The sequence below is a fragment of the Porites lutea genome, chromosome 11, assembly GCF_958299795.1.
Source record: "Porites lutea chromosome 11, jaPorLute2.1, whole genome shotgun sequence".
Classification (NCBI taxonomy): Eukaryota; Metazoa; Cnidaria; class Anthozoa; order Scleractinia; family Poritidae; genus Porites; species Porites lutea.
This window is the reverse complement of record NC_133211.1, coordinates 23,191,381-23,210,662: the sequence shown is the minus strand read 5'-3', so window position 1 is coordinate 23,210,662 and position 19,282 is coordinate 23,191,381. Positions and strand designations below refer to the sequence as shown.

Sequence of the window (19,282 nt, the reverse complement as noted above, 5' to 3'; positions counted from 1 at the left end):
TTATTTTAATACATTACAAGTTTTGGGCATTTTTTGCATTTTCAGCTGGACCAAAAATGCCTTTTAGTTAGTGTCGCACATAAATATCGAATCAGTTCGAGCCATTTCATTTTGCAACCTCAGTTCAACCCATACCGCGCTCTTTTACGGGAGTTGTCCCTTTCTACCGAGCAGCCTAAGGAAAGGTTAAGATAGTACAGTGTGTCTTTTTATTTTTAATGACTTTGCAAAGTTATCCGGCTTCGGTCTCTCGACCTTCAATACATGACATGCACGGGATCGATCCAACAAGCTTAAAGCTAAAGAAAAGTCACATTGGAGATGGGAAAAGATCGACGATCGGCTTATCATTAACCTGCTGATCGCCTCATTTTCCAGCCAGCTATGCTGTTGTTTAGAGTCCAATATTAAGGTTCATAAGCACTAGTTCGAAGTTCAAGGTTTCAAGTAACTACATCACTGCAATGATCTGCAGCTTAGATGTGTTTGAGTTATTCAGCTTTAATTTCTGTCTACGGTAAATCGCATAGATGTGCTTGAATCAACTGTGCCTTCTGTGCAATTCAGTTTCACAAGGTTTTAAATCTTGATTCTAGAAATAAGTTTGCCGGTCAGCAATGGCATGTTCACCGACATTTCCATAAAGTCATCACTTTACGTTATGGTTGATCAGTGCAACGGAAAGTGACAGTTCTTCAATTGTGTTCTCTCTCTCTACGAAAGTCATCATTTACGTTGTTAAATACCACTACGACTAATATCAACTTGAAACAGTTAAAACCTTTTCTTTTTTTCCGCATGAACCGGTGTTAAGTTTTGAATGACCGCTGCTTGGCTGTCATGACAAAGCAGTAATTTTTTGACCACAGCATAAGTAGTAGCTTTGATAATGACTTCCAAAACAGCATAAAAGGAAGTTATACGGCCATATTCTTCTCAAACCACACTGAGTACTAAAAGAAGGCCTTAGGAAAAGGTTCAAGTCTTGACTAGCTCCTGTTATATTTGGTGTTGTTTTGTCGGGGCTTTTTAAGCCAGCTCTATTCTTAAAAGATAAACATTTTTTTTCTTGTCTGATAAGACAATTTTTACACCTCAGGGACGCTTATAAATTATTTTATAAATTTTTCTTTTTTCTCTTCAGGTTATAGAAGTGTTAAAACAGAAGAGCACAAGCAGCGTAATGATGGAATTAAGGTACCGTTAACTTCTTGATGGTTTCGAAGTTTTACTGCCGATGTCGATTAACGTCAACCAGGTCCTAAGATCTCTGTCGTATCATCGAAGACAAAAAATACTTCGTCTTTGAGTAATGCGCTTAGAATCACAAATGCCCTAAGCGTCAAGAGCACTCTTCAGCGAGTCGTCTAAACAAATACTCACAAAGAGCTAACTACAGTTAATTTTGATAAATTATATCGTGTCAAATGATCATTTCGATCAGTCAACTTAATTCCTACTGGTTTGACTACCTTAGAGTACGTTGGCCACCGTTAAAAGATTGAAAAGCTTGTAACCTTCGAGCACTTTTTTCGAGTCCTTTGTCAGCCCGTATTGATTTAAATGTTAGAGCTCTAACTATGTTTTTTCGAGATAGCTTAAGATGAAAAAGGCCTTTAATATAACAAAGGCATAGTGGTCATCCCAAAACGAAGCCGCGGCAATCTTGGGCGGCTTCGCGCTAATCACTGAGTTATAAATACGCTCTCTGGCAAACTTGAAACATGAACAGTTATTTTTAGTTTTGTAGTTTCTAGGCCTGTGGTAACCCAGTTTATTCAGACTCAGCCCTTAGAAACGATAAATTTGCAATTGGTTCTGGTCAAAAAGATAATTTATTAGTTAAATTTAATGTAAAGTTAAGTACTGTACAGTAGTAAAGTGAAGTCTTTTTTTTTTTCAAAAATAAGAAAACTAAAAGACAAAATATACGATGATCATTGTTATTGAGCTTATTAAAAGTAGTAAGAATTTCGCGTTACAAAATGTTGAAAATGCAGTAACTGCAATAAGTAAAAAATCTAAATTGTATTTTAACCCTATTCAGACCCTTCCCCTCGCTTAAACGTTGAATAACTTCAAGACCAATCAAGCTATGACCACGAAACGTACTGCGACTTTTCCTAAAAAAAATATCCGAAAAGATTTTAAAGTCTTCTTGACGTGTGCGTCAACGTTGACGTTAACATGGCAACCGAGTTTTGACAGCAATGTTTTTCAAAATTTGCTTTTTTCCTATATTAAAAAAGGTTTCTATTCGTCATATTACTTCATCGCAGCTCTCCTCGTTCGCAGGAAGCAAAAGCAAAAGCCCTGTCCGTTTATAATTGAAAAGGATCTGTATTAACTTTGTGACCATGGCAAGACGTTTTTCAGAAACTGTATTTAGTGTCCTTCTTCTTAGGGATTAACTTTTCAAATGGAAGCAGATCCCTGAACAGTGTATGTGCACCGAAGTGCATAGTTTAAATTTTATGTATGGATAAAACCACCAAAAACCGTTATTATATTATTAATAATGATTTGAGGAGTGATATATAAAATGAAGTATTGCCTTGCATGCACCGATACAAGTTTCAATAATTATTGTGATATCCCGACATATCTTACATTTCATAAGATCTATTGAAACATTTCTTCTTACCTTTAGTGAGAAGATTTTTAATATATAAAATTATTATAAAAAATGAGAACTTAAAGACGTTTATGACTGTTTTCCCTCAGGTTGCGACAAGGTCTCTGTCTTTTTGTTGGAGCATTTGTCTGTTTTGGTTTATCACCTTCCATTGCGGGGTCGTCTCTTAACTCCCGAGATACGTTTATATCGGTTGATCCATTTTGCGAGAGAGTACCACTGTATGTGCGTCTAAACTGTATACAACGCAAGTATCGCATGTTTGACGGAACGTGCAACAACTTGTGCAACATAACACAGGTAAGGTTTACCATACTGTACACTGGATTTAGTTTCTGCATATCGTAGAAATCTCACACTGCCACCCCGAAGACGTTTGCAAATTTTTTATGTCGGTTTTATAGTACCCCTCTCGATAATTCGGTTTCGATTTTTTGAAATTACCGATAATTCGAACCAATTTACTTTTCCCAAGGCAGTTCGCCAAAAATCGGGATTCCACTTCCAAGGAATTAAACTTAAGTAATGACCCTGTTGACAGATGATCAACAGGATGATTAGAAGATGGCTCTCCCTATCCTTTTTCCCTTTCGCGTCTGCTTGGGCTGAATTAAATTTCTTTTCGTCCTATACGCCATAAGAGAGTCTTTTCACAGGCAACTAACGCCCTGGTTAGATGCAAGCTGATCAGTGTACTAATTTTTCATCGGGAAAATATTTGTTAGGGTCAAAAATAGTTTTTAAAAGTCTTCCAGAGTCATTAGAGACTGAACGAGCACCAGTTCAAGTATTCTCTTCCATCCCACGCTCTCCTTGTACTTCCTGACGAGGGTAGAGGTCGGGAATACTTATAGTCAGATTTATTTTTCCGTATCTCAATACAAAGGGCTCAGCTGGAACAGCATTCGCGCGTTTCCTGCCACCATCCTTTCAAAACGGACTGGGACCACGACTCGCTTCCACCACAAAGCCATCACTGCCCCTCAGAAACGCGAGAACAATCAGCAACACTGTGTTCGTGAACACCTCAGAGAACGTTGGTGGTTTGGAGCCAAACTTTACTCACATGACCATGCTGTGGGGATCATTTATAGACCACGACTTCACGTTGACAGTTTCTAATCAGACCGAAGGATGTGGGACCAACAATGCGCCATGTCCAAGCAATGTCCCTGGATGTGTCAGCATTCCGATCTCGCAAAATAATCCGGATGATAGATTGAGGAACAATCAAAGCGCCCAGTGTATTCCTCTTTCACGATCAGAAATACGAAATGGGGAGCAGGTTTGTGCTTTTTCTTATAAAATTTAATTTGAATCATGCGTTATTTTGTAACACGGGATTGTATTAATTTTAAATATTAGATTCAGACAGTTTCTCATTTATTAATATAACCCCTTTTCAGCCAGCTAAAAAAAAAACCTAAATATTCACGGATGCGAGCAGTCACCAAACGAAAGGTCTGGGTCGAGGGTGAAGACAGAGAGCATAATGTCAAGTTCTCTTGTTATTCAGAAAGAGCATCACATCTTCCTACTACAACGAATCTTTTGGCAGCAATAGTTACTATAAGTTTTCCAAACAACATAAAAAAAAAACAATTTCATTCTACCCAAGTATGAAAAGGCTTGAATAGTGACGTCGCTACTCGATATTACCATTCGCGTTAACATACGGAAAATACGTCATTCGCTTTCCCGGATGTGGTGGTCATGTGTGTTTTAGTTGCCACTAAAACACTTCTGTCCAAGCAATAAAATGAAATGCCTTATTTGTTACTTAATTTGGTGAAAAATCATGAGCCATATTTCGCGAAAATTTAATTTTGCGATTTTTAGGGATTTTTAGATTTCGCGAGTATTAAATTTCACGATTTTTCCCAAATCGCGAAAGTCGCGAAATTTAATACTCGTGAAATTAAGTGAGAATATTAGGTATTACAAAAACAGTACATTCCATTATTTGTTTTGTTTTTTGTTTTAGGACTTAAAACGTCAAACGTCGTATCGAGTTCTGAGTGTTTTAGTTCCTGTTGTAAAACACTCCCTTCCATGTAATAAAATGAAATTTTAGAAAAACACTCGGATTTCACTCTTTTTAAGACCTAAAACGTCTGTGTCTTCCCTCCTTTTTAGGTGAATCTGGTTACTTCTTATATTGACGCCTCAAACATTTATGGAGTTAACTGTGAGGAAGCAGAGAGTGTGCGAGATACGACGTCACGTATTGGTTTATTGCGAGTAGTTCCACTTCCGGTGTCACGCTCTGATAGAATGCCAATATCCCCTCCTGCTGATCCAAGTTCATTTTGCAGATCACCTAGGCCTTCACTAAAACCGTGCTTTCTTTTTGGAGACTTCAGGGACAATGAAAACCCGGGTATGAAGCAAGTTATTTTATCGTATCTCTGGACAGTTACTGTACTCAACAATCGTCATTGACAGGATTTTTCTAACGATTTGCCTACAGTCGGCACAAAATTTGAGAGGCACAATTGTTTAAAAGCATAAAGGAAAACACTTTTTTTTCCAAAGCGAACATCAACAAAGTTACAGTAAAATCTTTTACAATTAGGTCAGGTTTGTAATTACGGTGCTGACTACTGCGTGCTTGACATGAATGCTTTCCACTGCCTGCCAAACACACAATAAATTTACTCTCAACGAAGTCCTGATGGTCGCTAACCCTAAATATTATTTGGTATGAGAGTCGTGCTCATATAGATCGATCTTGCATCGATTCACAGTTACATGCGCTCTGACACCTTGTGCTCACTGCTTTTCTTTCCCTCCACAGCGTTAATGACTGTTCACATCCTTTTTGTTCGAGAACATAACCGAATCGCAAAGTTTCTTCATCATTTAAATCCAACATGGAACGACGAACGACTGTTCCAGGAAGCGCGGAAAATTGTGATTGCCCAAATTCAGCATATTACTTACAACGAATGGCTGCCCGTTTTGTTTAGTGAAGAAGTGGTAAGTATTAAATCATCCTAACCCGTCTTTTTCAGGCGTCAAATTGAAAATGTTAAAATCGTTTTCAGTATCCTTAAGTAGTAGTCAGACGAGAGAATGTGATGCACAATAGGTCATTCCGAGATGATGTTTTTTATGTTTATCCTCTCTCAGTCACCGTACATCAGGGTAGAAACCGAAACCATGGCCACTCAGCTACAGAGATTCGTGGCGATTTACGTCATTCAAAGGCCTTCAATTCTTTTGATATATCATATAGCTCACCAGAAATCTTTTGGTAGCTCAGTGGCCACAGCGCCTGACCAGTTTCTGAAAAGTCATGGAGCCTTTCTCCTCTGCAGAGGCCCCCGCTGCGATTGCACTTTCCGTCGTTCCCCGTACGCTTTCTTTTTCCCTCTCCCCAACCTCCCTGTGACACAAAAAGGCCTTTACGGAGGGGAGAGTCTTGGAGTCAAATTATCCCGGTGACGACCCAAAGGGTTTTTTTTTTAACGTGCTTGTGATTAGTTGTTACATGTAACAAGCTCCAAATTATCTGTTTACTTTTTCCATTTTAGAGACGAAACAACAACCTTACCTTAGAACCTCTGGGGCAATTTTTTAATGGTTATGATCCAAATGTTGACGCTTCGACCAGAAATGCGTTTGCCGCTGCCGCACTTAGAATGGGTCATTCACTAATACGGGACAGCTTTGGACAATTTAGCAGAGGATTGGTCAGGCTTGGAGAAGTTGCTACCACAAGCTTCTTTGACCCGTCGTCTCTTTATAGACTGAGGAATAATGGAATCGATGGCATTAATTTGGGATTGGCAACGGAACCTGCTCAAAGATTCGATAGGTATGCCGAAGTATATTTGTTGTCAATGGAAAAGATATAAATATACCATAAGTGGAGGAAAATATCGAGCATGGAGGTTAAAGTAGTTGGAATTACACAGTTTTTAAGGGCCCAAACGTTGTGACCTGCATCATGGTAAAAAAAATAATACCACATAAGTTTTCTTATATTTTAAACATTATCACAAACTATCTTTTTTTTCATTGGCTAAGAGCCTACAATTGAGAGCCCGATTTTTATAAAAACTTTTGTAACGGGTCGCATTTTGTAGTCACTGTGCCAATTTGCAGTCATTGTTGTTTTGTCCTCCAGGAACTTTGTCAATGCTGTGCATGAAAGTCTTGTGACTCCAGGACCAACTCCAGACGGAATAGTGGGAGACTTGATGGCGATCAATATTCAACGGGGCCGGGACCATGGTCTTGCCCCTTACATATACTTCCGAAAGTTTTGTGGATTGGACACTGACCTTCCCGGAGGACTTGCCAAAAAGTTTTCAGACCTTGTTAATATCGACAAAGAGCAGCTTGGTAGAATCATTAGTGTTTACATTTCTACCTTCGACATCGATCTCTTTGTTGGAGGAATCAGTGAGAACCCACAACCGGGATCCATTTTGGGACAGACTTTAACTTGCCTGATAACTGACAGCTTCCGAAGATTTCGAGTTGGAGATCGATTCTGGTATGAACGAACCGATTCTTACACAGGATTCACATTAGAACAGTTGGATTCCATAAAGAAAGGAAGCTCGCTGGCAAAGGTTATCTGTGACAACTCTGATAATGTAGGCCGAATTCAAGAGCGCGTTTTTGAGACAGGCCAAGAGTTAGTTAATTGCGATAGGATACCATCTATCGACCTGAGTTTGTGGAAAGAAGGTTGGTGAGAATATATTCCATGCAACTAGGTTTGTTCATGTGTTAACTACCTGCCTATAACGGACTATGCATTGTAAGGTAAATTTGGTTTCTTTCAAAGGATTCCTTTAAAAAGGAATTAAGTCTTCCTCTTCCCCTCTATTTCCAGTGCGTATATCTCATTTTATTTCGTAATTATTAAAGGGGCATGGCGACTTCCTTTTACTGGAGGCAGTTCACACTGTATATAAGATGAATTTAAATTTTATATATAAATAGAAGAAAAAAAGGTAGTGATTTTGGCAAGCAGTAGACAATTAACTTTTTATTTATTTTTCTCTTAAATCCAGGGCCGGGAATGGAAAAGTCAGCCGAGAGCGAGGCATGCAGAGAAAGGAAGACTAACCATTAATCATGCACTAGATCAATGGTTTCAACACCATTTTTCGAAACTACATGTTTATATATATTATTGCAATTCCTTCGCTTCCACTACCATGACTTACACCATATTTCTATAGTTTTACCTCAATTGCCACCAACTTCCCCTTCCCCCCTTTTTTTCATTGTTCCCCCCTCCTCCTTTTTATTTCTGTCCTTCTCCCCATCCTCCCATCAGTTCACCTACTTACTTATTCGGTTTTTCCTCCTCCTCCATCACCACCACCTGCGCATTATCTACCCCACATCTACCCTTCACCGACCTCACATCAGCCCCTAGTACTAGAATGAGATGAAGTAGAAACTGAATTGCTCTGGCCTGGTTACAACACCCTTCTTATGCTAAAAGAAGAACGACTGACCAGAGCCAATATTAAGCTCGTGGGTTTTCATTGTCAAGTAAATTTAACGCGCGAAAACAAAAAAAATAAAATAAAATAAAAAGAGGCAATGTATTGAAGGTTGCGAGTAAGCGTAAAAGTAGACTGATCCTCTCTCAACTTTTACGTTCATGCGAGAGACTTCATACATTGCCTCTATTTTAATCACGCGCGCGTAAAACTTACGCGCATACTCACGCAAAAATCTACATTTAAAGTTGAGCGACGTTCTACCGTTCCTCACATCGTTTTGTGAGGAGAGACTACAACCTCGTTCCCAGGTTCCTTTCCTATCTTTCCCTAGTTACGGAACGAGAGAGACACCTTGGTCTGGCCTGTTCAGGTGTTCGTTGGACTAGAAGTCCTCAGATTTCATTAGTTTGTGATAATAATAATAATAACAATAATAATAATTTTAATTTTAATTGAAATGAACTGTGAATAGTGCTTTGGCTAAATCGTTTTTTTTTAAGCGAAATTAATTGTAGATAGGTTTTAATGCGTTTAATTATCCCGAATGGGTCATCCGGGACTTACAATTGTAGATATTTAAGCATCTGAGCATATCATGACAGGCCTCTTTCAGTACAGCTTCGGTGTAGGGCAACATTTTTCTTCTTTGAGGAATACACGGCAAGATTTCTTTTGCCCATTTCAGAAGGACGGTGAAGGGAGGTGGACGTTTCAACGATCAGTTAAGTAGGCTATGTTTACCGTAAATGATCTAATAACTAAACGCCCACTCTCAAATAAACGCCTCTTATCTATTTAACGCCCCTCCTCCCTAAGTTTGTATTAAATGGTATTTGTTTTTAGCGCTGTTAATTAGCCAGGGATCAAGTTATGACCATTGAAACATGGTTAAAGATGCATACAAACTTCTACAATTTTGTGACAGCGTCCTCCAAAACCACATAAACTCTTTAAAATTTTTCAGTTTTTCTTTTAAACTGTAAAATCCGTCATGCATCTACTACTTGGAAGGAACTAATTTGAAAATCACTGTGTTTGCCCATTTTTAGGAATATCACAGAAATCGTGAAAAAAATTAAGAGTTTATATGGTTTTGGGGACGCTGTCACAAAATTACAGAGGTCTGTATGGATCTTTAACCATGCTTCAAGAGTCATAACTTGATCCCTGTTCAACTTTAGAGCACCAAACTTGTTCAAAAAACCAATCTCAACATGACCTTTAATATAGTGTTGTCAGTTTATCGATTAGTTTGAATTTGAAATTCGCCCCAGTTCCTCACGCAACTCCGAAATGGCCAATAGCAATCAAAATCCTGTTGTCCCAGTCACATGGCGGCTGGTGACCCAGAAACCACGTGTGCTTGTCTCAGGTTATTCCTTTAGTTGGTACTTAGATCGAAGGAATGTGCGGCCCAAAATTAAAAATCATTCCAAAGGCTTCACTTAAAGTTTTGTTCAGCCTGTTTAATAGTATTTCTTGTGATTGCATTGAAAGCGCCAGCAAACCGAGCTCACCCCTACTGAGCAATGCACATTGTTCAATACATAACAATTATTCACCGAAGTGGAGGTGGCTAGTCGTGGTATTTACCGAACTGCGAAGCAGTGAGGTAAATATCCACGACTAGCCACCGACACTGAGGTGAATAATTGCTTTAGTATATACTAAAACAGTGAGATAATTGAGCAAAAAAACGATGATTTTTGACTCAAATGCTGTTATACTAAATAGCTTTATTGGTAAGCAAGCAGGGGGGCATAAATAACAATCCTTTATTTATCCTTTGAAGCAATAGCAATGATGCTAATGGGGCCGAGCAAAAGCCTGAAGCAAGTAATTTATATCAAACTAAACAAGGTCAAAAACCCCATTTGGCCGGAGGCCAACCAGCTGGCTAGCTATCGAGCATAGCCAAGGATTTGAACTTGGCACCGTCGAGAACAAATCCAGCAAGCTTTCGGGGCGGGACATGAGGAACTCGGGGACTCTAAGTTGCAAGTTCAGCGCTCTAACTACTCGGCACGTACTCGGCCACGTTGTATCCAACTGTGAAAATTTCAAAGAAAGGTCATTGGAACACTTAACGAGCGCAGCAGATAACGTACGGCCTGGCTCCAGAGGTCCGTTTTGGGAACTATACAAAGTGTGAAAAATGCATGTATGTAAATTTACTATAAATCTAGGTTCCACGCCGTATACGTCTGCAAGAGAGCATCAATATAATGGGAAATTGAATAATCTATAGACAATTTCAGACTTTTCGTTCAAAAGCGATTAAATCTTTTGTTTACCTCGCGATGCAACAAAAAAGCTACAATAGCTTATCCTAGTTAAATATACCACCATTACTGCCAAAATTCCTGTTTCCACCCTTGGAGTTGACATGAAGTGGTATTCTATTACAGCTACAGTATTAATCAAAGAGAATCAGAATTAGGTCTGTTCTTGTTGTGTATCATCAGTTTACTTTGTTAATAATAGGTACAATAGCGACAGTGGTCATTTGGTGTGCGTTTTAATTTGTAGACACAGAAAGATCCACAATTGCGTACTTTTATGGCCGTGCTCCGATAGTAACAGTTGCCGGAATAGCCGAAATAGACTGTCCGAGATACCACCCCGTCATTAACTGACGGGTGGCTCCCAGGTAACCATCCCACATATGAGGCATCGCAATAGCCGCAACTGTAACCACAACTTGTGGACATGCGTTTCCCTATTGTAAATCTGTACCATCCCTCAGCTAGATAGTAGTCGTGCTTGTAATACCCTGCTGCATTATGGCTTCTTCGTCTAGTGGGGTCATTTATCGTCCAGTAACGTTTGCATTCCGACTTGTCAGTACCCAAAGTACCTTAAAAGAGCAGTAAGAGATTTTAAGTTTTTGTAAGAACAAGAGATCATAATAGGTTCTCTCGATAAGAATATTAATAATCACTAATTAGTAAGAAATTTTGTTCCAGCACTTTCATAGTTCAAAAAAAGGATTAATTTTCATGCTAAAACATGTTCTGTCTCCATTTTGGTTCTTAATGTTCAGTTACACTAGACAATGCAAAAAAATGGATTTGTACAAATTTTCTCCTTGCAAATATGAGGGTCTCAATGGCCCGGTTGGTAGCTTTGACGATTGACGGTGTTTTTTTCCAATTTTGACAGTTAAATTTTAGAGCTTTGACGGTTGACGCAGTTAAAGGTGGAAATTTAGTTCAAGAGTTAGGGCCGGTTTACATGAAAGCTGGATAACCCAGATAGGTGAGGTAACATGCGACGGGTCATCCCACTTATCATAGAAACGTGAACAAATTAAAATGCCGAGAGATTATATGGACAGACGGGTTACCCCACCAAAGCAGTTTACCTCGCCTTACTGGGGTCCCCATACTCCATATAAACAGGTCCTTAATTAAAAGTAAATATAAACTGCTAAGCTAATAATAATATATAGATCTAGCCAGGGCTAAAAGCGAAGCTCCCATTAATAAATTTAGAACTTAAATTAAACAATAAACTTGTAATCCACAAATCAGTTTAACTTAAGGGCACATTCATGTGACTTTTGCTAAGTTATTTTAGGGTGAAACATCTTTTACATCGAGTTGATAGCCTTATATATCTTCGATCACATCCCGAAAAGCCATAATGGCTCTTGATCGCGGTAGATTAGGCCTAGAAAACAAATTCTTGGAAAACAAATCAGGCCGAATTTTTTTGCGTTCGACAGGTTTACTTTACAAATTCTTGCCAACAAATCTGGGAGTGTGTAAACCAACCTTTTACACTTTTTATACATCACAACTGAGGTGAACAGCACTATTTATCATACAGACCTGGGACAGAATGCGGTGTCTCACAATTTTTCAAGACAAATTGCACTTAGTCAATATTCAGGACGTCGATCAATCGTGCGCTTTTAGCGAAACCGTTGAAAAAATTTCCAAATCAACCATGCCGGTTCTCATTTCTAGTGCGAGCTGTCATTGTGGTCAAGTGTTTGAATGAACTTTAATAGAGTGACGCTTCAACATAATAAAGATTAATAATAATTATTTTTTATTTAATGGTTTCAGTTATAACGATGTGTAATCTTAACTTATAAAGCGTTTGATACGCGCCACGTTTTTGAGTACTCCTGCAAGCGATGTTCATGAACAATGAAAACAAACGGCACGTACAAGCGATAAAAATTGCAAGAGAGACTACTACAATCAGTAAAAGAAATATAATTCGGTGAAACATTTAGAGAGACAACAATTTTCATTAACGGAGACAGGTATTAAAGTGTCTCTAAAAATCCTGAGTCTTTAAGCTTATTTCTCGCTGCTCCGCCGCCAACTCTCACTCGACTGGTACAGCGGCTTCCCCGCCAAACCCAACCTAGTACACAATACCACCAGCTACGCAGGCTAAAAAATGGCGGACATTTCACTCGTTTCAAGAGTAAGAACTAGGCGAAATTATAGCTAAAAACATGGGAAGAACACAACTCGAAGGGCCACATCTGCTATTTGGAGAACATTTGCGGGGCAGAAAAACCCTAAACGTGCACTATCGAAGGTGAACTAATGAGATAATGAGGTAATGAGAAGTAAATCTGAGGCAAAGATGGTAAATGCCACATGTGCATACCAGATAACAGGGGGTGTATAACTAGGCAAATGTGGCATTGACCATCTTTACGCCAGATTTACTTCTCAGTTTTCCCAATTTGCCACTTATTTGCCAGGAGTAAATTTGTGTCCAGTGTTGGTCTCGATGAAAGTTACGGCAGGAGCTACAGGTTACATGTAGTTAGCCCTAGTGACTATTCCGTACCGTATTACTTTACCCTTACTGACGATAGACATGTCACTACATACACGGAAATATCCGAAACTCTTACATGTTGGTGTATTTCCACTCCATCCACCGCTGGGCAAGCATCTGCTGACTGCAGGACCAACCATAGCATATCCCGGATTACAGAGATACCTGACATATTCTCCTGCCCAGTGATTCTTGTTTCGGCTAATAACGCGAACTGCGTTTTCTACTTCGCCTGGGTCACCGCAGTCACGTAAAACTGCAAATAAAAAAGAAGAAGAAGTAAAAATTATAAACAAAAACAATAACAACACTATTACAACAACAAAACACGGATATTGCAGTCAAGATTAGCTCTAAAACAACTTTGCATTTTTTTTATCAGTTAAACATTAAGTTATCTGTTCCAGGCTTCCAGACAATATGAAACGGCACGAGTTGGAACAAAAACCGACAGCAGCAACAGCATCAAAAACTAAGGTGTAGCGAGATAGTCTCTTTGCGGTTCTTGTCCATCCAACATCCACCCGGCCTCGTGCTCTTTAAATTCCTGTATTTCTGTATTGGCCACTAGATTTCGCTGAACTCCTGGAACAGGCCTCTTATAAATATATAAGAGAACTTTATAATTACCAATTCCTTACAGGACTTGATCTTACTCAGCCTTTGAAACGTTTTCAGATAAAAGACGATGACCCCTAGGCCTTACTTAGGCGAATATCGACATCTAATCATTTAAATACTAGCTCCAAGATCATTCGTTTGCCCAGGAAAAATTACTGACACAAATTACCTCGTGGTTATAAACCTATAGCTGATTTTAAAACGAAAATATTTTTCTTTGTTCTGATAAATTTGCTTGAATGATTGCCACGTGTGTAGAAAACGCGCTGTACCTATAACATATACACTTACGGCCGCGTGAGGACATAATAAACTTGAAGTCTTTAATGACAGTCGAGACTCCTTACCTACGTTTGTCGTAGCGTTTACCTCATCGTTGTATATGTTACGAGCAACACACTTATACGTAGCCTGGTCTGAGGGATGGAACTGACCAATCACAAGCTCGCTCGTGACTTCATCTCTTGTGACGTTATTAAAAACGGATATGCTAACGTTGTTCTTGTACCACGTGATTTTAGGTAGAGGCAACCCAGTCGCCAAACAGTTTACTCGGACCAACGCTCTGATAGCAGGTACATCGACCGTATCGGGAGGTGTAGAGGTAAATACAGGTTGTTCTAAAAAGAAGTTTCATACAATATACTGATGTTTGAGTCGGCGTAACTTACAATTAATTCTTTATCATAAATATAACTACTTTCTTTTCTTATACCCATTACAATGCTATTGAAGTGGTTTATTTCATCTTCGAAATTAAATGGACAACGCAGGCCTCTGGAGCCAGACCTCAAACAGAAAATCCCAGTCTAATGATTCTGTCTCTGTTAAACGAAACTTATTTGTGACGAAAGTTTGTTTTCTTTTCGTTTCAACGTAGTAAATTGCCGTTTTCACGTGTCTTCATTATGAATTTCTCTGAAGGGCTATGCACATGTAAGCAACATTGACTACAGCTTCAACGATACGAGAAGCGGTGAAAAACACTCACTGTTTCCTCCGTTTATATACAACACACTGAGGTAAGGTAAAGCGAGTTCCTTGTTCTACATATAACATGACGTGATACGCTTCGCTATTGAACGCCTCGGTTATCTTGATCAGCGGCACGGGTAGAACAAATCAAAAATACAAACCTAAAAAACTAGTGAAAATTTCGAATTCCCTTCAAATCGCATTTTTTTTTGCATAAGTTATTGTAGTATTTCGTTTCAAATAAAAAGGAGATTAAGAATATTTATAGGGTCACAATTGATATTTGTCCTACAAAGGCGATGCCAGTAGGGTTGATGATGACTTTGATCTCACTTACCAACTGCTTTGACTTTGAGGAATGATCCATGAATGACCATACCATATTCATTGGTCGCAAAACACGCGTAGACGCCTCCGTCCTCATTTTTGGTGCTGTTGATATAAAGGCCGTCTTTTCTCACTTCAATCCGTCCCTGAGGGAGTGAGGCTGGGGGAGGTCTGGTCCATTTAACCCTCCGGTGTGGGATTTCCAAGAAGGTCGCAGGGCAACCTTGTCTCTTTACCCAGAAAGCCAGTTACTTGCCCTGGAGGGGACTCGGGGAATCTTGGGGCACCTCTGGGCCAAAATAAAGAAATAAGCTGTCAATATTACAAGCAAAAAACTACTGATGACGACTAATACTTTCAAAGTTTCTATGTGTTTTCGAATTTATCCTGTTTGTCGTCATCACGAGATCTTTTCCGGACCTCTGTACGTCCACCCACAACCGGTGCAGCAAACATCGGTGGTCTTAATTTCACATGCCAATTCCAGATAGTCGAAATCCAAGTAAACAAATATAAATGCGGTGAGCTGTCCACAAAGGCTGAGTTTTTTCCCGGGGAATCTATTCTGAGATTCATTCACCAATCGCAACACCGGAAATGATTTGCGTCATGGCATTAACATTACAACCAATCAGAGGCTGTCCCATTCCGGGGAAACGGAAACACGATTATCGTCGGCGATTCACAGACGTCTCTTCTCCCGATTTTTTCTGAGGGAGGGGGGACGTCTGTACACAGGCTACTCTTTACTGCGCAAAAAGAGTATTTGTCAACTCTGTGGACTGTCCAGACGCGCAGATTTTGTTTTAATCACGAATCAAAATGTCTCCGAAGGAACCGATCTAAGTTCAACTGGTGGACACACGTACTGTCTGAGTCTTCGCGATGCCAATAAATGTGAATACGATTGTTCCTTATTTTAGAATAATCTGTTATTGGAACGTCTAAGCATACACGTTATGAAAAGGACAGTTGGATATATGGCCTTTCGAAAAGCGCTGTCAATTAATTTATTACCAAGAGCCATTTAGGATTTGCTTACCGGTCGTTTTGATACAAAGTAATTTAGATACACCAGGCGATACATCTCGTTCAGGTACAAACTGATTCAGTCGAGGTGTACAACCAATATTTCGCGACATTTGTTTTTCTCGTTCACGTGCAATAACTATACATCAGGTAATCGCAATATTTTTGCAGTTTCACTGCTTAAGTTCGTATCGAAATGACTCTTTTCCTTTACAGTTAGTTGATCAGATTACATTCTTGCTCTCACGCCAAATGTGTCACGTTAATTAAGCTTTGTGTCCGTCCTCCTTCGCTCACACATAGCAATACCAACCACAAAACCAATAGTGAATGCTCTGGCTCAGGCCTTGCAAGCTTCATGATGATTTTAGTGGAATCAAATATTATTGTGTTAGGTCTTGCGTGAATGAATGTATAATTTATAGTTGGCAAGTAAAATTTAATGATGAAATTATAGATCATAGACATTTAACTTATTATATTGACTCAGTTAAGCCTAAAATGGTTATTTTTCTGCTTGGGAATTCCTAAAAAGTTTAAGGAACATGATATTTTGACATTTAGTTTGTCACATGTAAACAATCAGGACCTTATACATACACTGCACACATGTACGGCTGGTTCAATAAAGGTTGCTTTGGGCATTGGGAATTGAGCAATAGTAAGCTATTGTTTGGTGGTCACTCAGGGAAATCATTGCATTGTTTGGTATGCCCAAATGCCCAATAGCCAACCTTTACTTAATCAGCAGTGTATACAGTGTGGCTTCTGGAGAAGCAACAACCACAAGCTATAAATGACATCCATTATTTTCATTGATTACATAATTAAAACAAAATCTTCTAATAATCTCTTGTCCATACAAAAAAATATGCAGTGACTTTCTTAACCTCTGCATCCTGTATCCCTGATGCATAAAAAATCCCCAAAGATGCAAAATAATAGTATTCATGGTATGCATTCCAATGGACGCAAAGATCCATAAAAAATCTGAACATGTGTACTTGTAGAAATATCCCGTTTGTGTATTCTGTGGCAGTTATTATGGCTGTTGTTGAAGGATGCATATTTCCTTTAGGCTTTTGAAGGACTGTGTTTTAATTTCAGTGTACAACAGTTTATTTTCTACTACTGTAGAAAACTAGAAGAATTTATAAGAAAATAATTATAAATAAATAAATAAATAAACAGTACAATAACAATTAAAGTAGTGGGACACCCAAAATAACTAATAAGCTAAACTAGCTAGTTAGATCACAGTTACTTTTTATCTTTGTTTCGGAAAGGTCAATAACATCGAATTAATGCTGTAGATCTGATAGCAGCATTGTCAAACCATCATGGTTAGCAGAAAGGCTTCTTATGTTGAAATGAATGGTAGAAAAGAAAGGTGTAGATTTGCTCTGAGAAGGCATAGATTTGCTCTGATTTGCTCTTTGCACTGCAGTAATACAGAGTTTTGGAGTCTGTCAAGCTAATAAGTCAGATTAACGGACTGTCTGGTTACACAAAGGCCCAAGCATTTTCAATGACAGACTTGTATATATTTTTTTATCTGGGACTCTTAATGTTTCTAGACTGAGACTCAATATTTTTCACAAGATGAGTCCCATAGCTATTTGTAACCAAAATCACTGAATATATATTCACGTCTCCAACTTTTCCATTGAAAAGCAATACCACGCAAGCATTTTGTTGCACCATTCATGTACTAAACTCTTTGAAAATAGACAAGTAATGTCCTTTTCTGACAATCCCAAAGAACTGTTGTTTATTTAAGCTACGCAGATATCCCTGCCAGTTTCTTTGTATAGCCTGTGCTACACTGTATCTGGCGTCAGTTTTGTTTGCCTTGTTCATAAAAAATGCACTAAAGAACAGTACAGTGTAACCTATGTTAAGCGGACACCCTCGGGGAATGCTGTAGTGTCCGCTTAATACAGGGTGTCCGCCTAATACAGGTTTCGATAGATAACGTCATATGAGATGTCAAATGCAATTCAAATGAACGGAGGAAATGTTAAGAATACTCCCAGAGACTTTGACGATATACGTTTTCATTAATATCTTTGTCAAAGTGGACCAATTGGTCATAGTACGATAAACATAGATTCTCAAAACTCAAATTTGAAGAAATCAGATAAGTGAAACAAGCTCTATACAAACAAAACGAAATAAGTTCGTCAAGTCACGTTTTTTAATGGAAAAATGGAAAAAGTTGTGGGTGGCATTTCGAGGTAATCTTTCGCATTTCCGGTGTCTGGCATGTTGGGTAGTGAAATTTGATTACAAGTGTCCGTTTAATACAGGTTGGCAACAATAGAAATGACTATTTCAGGTACTTTTTAGGTGTCCGCGTCTGCGTAATAGAGGTGTCCACTTAACAAAGGTTTCATTTAAAGTTAATAAGGGAAGTAAATTTTGGGACTTCGGCTACTGTCCGCTTAATAGAGGGTGTCCACTTAATACGGTCCGCTTACTGTAATTTATCAAGTCCCAAAAAAACGTTTTCTTAGGACCTACATCTGTATGGGAGTGAATCCTCACTTTTTTCTCTAAATTCAAACAATTTTATACAGATACCCATTGACTAATAGTTATTAGGACAATGCTAGTAATAATAACTTAAGGAATACAAAAACATTTTTTCAGTCAACAGATTCGGTCATAACTAATCTTGGTTAATCTTACTAATACGGTTTCTTTCTTATCAACTGTTTGCTGTAATAAGACCTACAGTGTACATGTGCTTTTTTCAAATTGAAAAAAATAATACTATTACTTAATTGAGACAGCTTGTCAATGTTCAAAGATTGTTAAGTTTAATGTTGCTAGTGTCCTGTTTTATTTCTCTAGCAGTACTTTTTAATTTTTTTTTATGGTCCCCTCAGTGTCTTTATTAACAGAGTTTCACTGTTTGACTAAAAGTAATATATGTCAAACAGTCATACAGACTTGTTGTGAAAGTAGGACAGTATCATGGAAATTAACAACAAAAACAGACTGTGATGAACAAGAACTCAGATGCTGTCAATACAGCATAGATTATATATTTTGTACCCTAACCCTCATTCCTGAATTAATGGTGGAGGAAAATTGCCTGTCCCAGCAACAGTGCAAGTTACTGTTGGATACGGCAGCTAGAAGGCATGTTATTATATTTCGCTTAGTTTTGCCAATAGGGAGCTTACGAATTGACGACTTTCGCACGACGACGCCGTTGGACTGCGTGAGAGGCTTACTGAGCATGCTTATCTGGGCACTTGCCGGCGTCGCGCCAAAGTCGACGCTGTTGTTGACAGCAATTCGCTGGCGTCCTAGAAAAAGCAGGACGTGAGACTAATTTTCAAAGTTTTCCGTACATACTTCAGCGGATTTTTCCAGATAATTCAAGTATACCATTACGTACATG

The 19,282-nt window shown here is 38.7% G+C and overlaps 1 protein-coding gene and 1 pseudogene across 1 annotated transcript; one reads left to right on the top strand and one right to left on the bottom strand.

The window, feature by feature from the left end:
• Positions 1 to 1,159: 1,159 nt before the first annotated feature.
• Positions 1,160 to 7,807, top strand: LOC140951475 (salivary peroxidase/catechol oxidase-like). The gene is made up of 8 exons (XM_073400733.1): positions 1,160 to 1,197; positions 2,725 to 2,935; positions 3,522 to 3,920; positions 4,772 to 5,015; positions 5,433 to 5,614; positions 6,172 to 6,455; positions 6,768 to 7,336; positions 7,666 to 7,807. Exons 1-8 carry the CDS (start codon positions 1,184 to 1,186, stop codon positions 7,725 to 7,727), a joined length of 1,965 nt encoding a protein of 654 aa, XP_073256834.1. The 5' UTR covers positions 1,160 to 1,183; the 3' UTR covers positions 7,728 to 7,807.
• Positions 7,808 to 10,438: 2,631 nt separating this feature from the next.
• LOC140953345 (immunoglobulin superfamily DCC subclass member 3-like) lies at positions 10,439 to 15,928 on the bottom strand (annotated as a pseudogene).
• Positions 15,929 to 19,282: the final 3,354 nt, after the last annotated feature.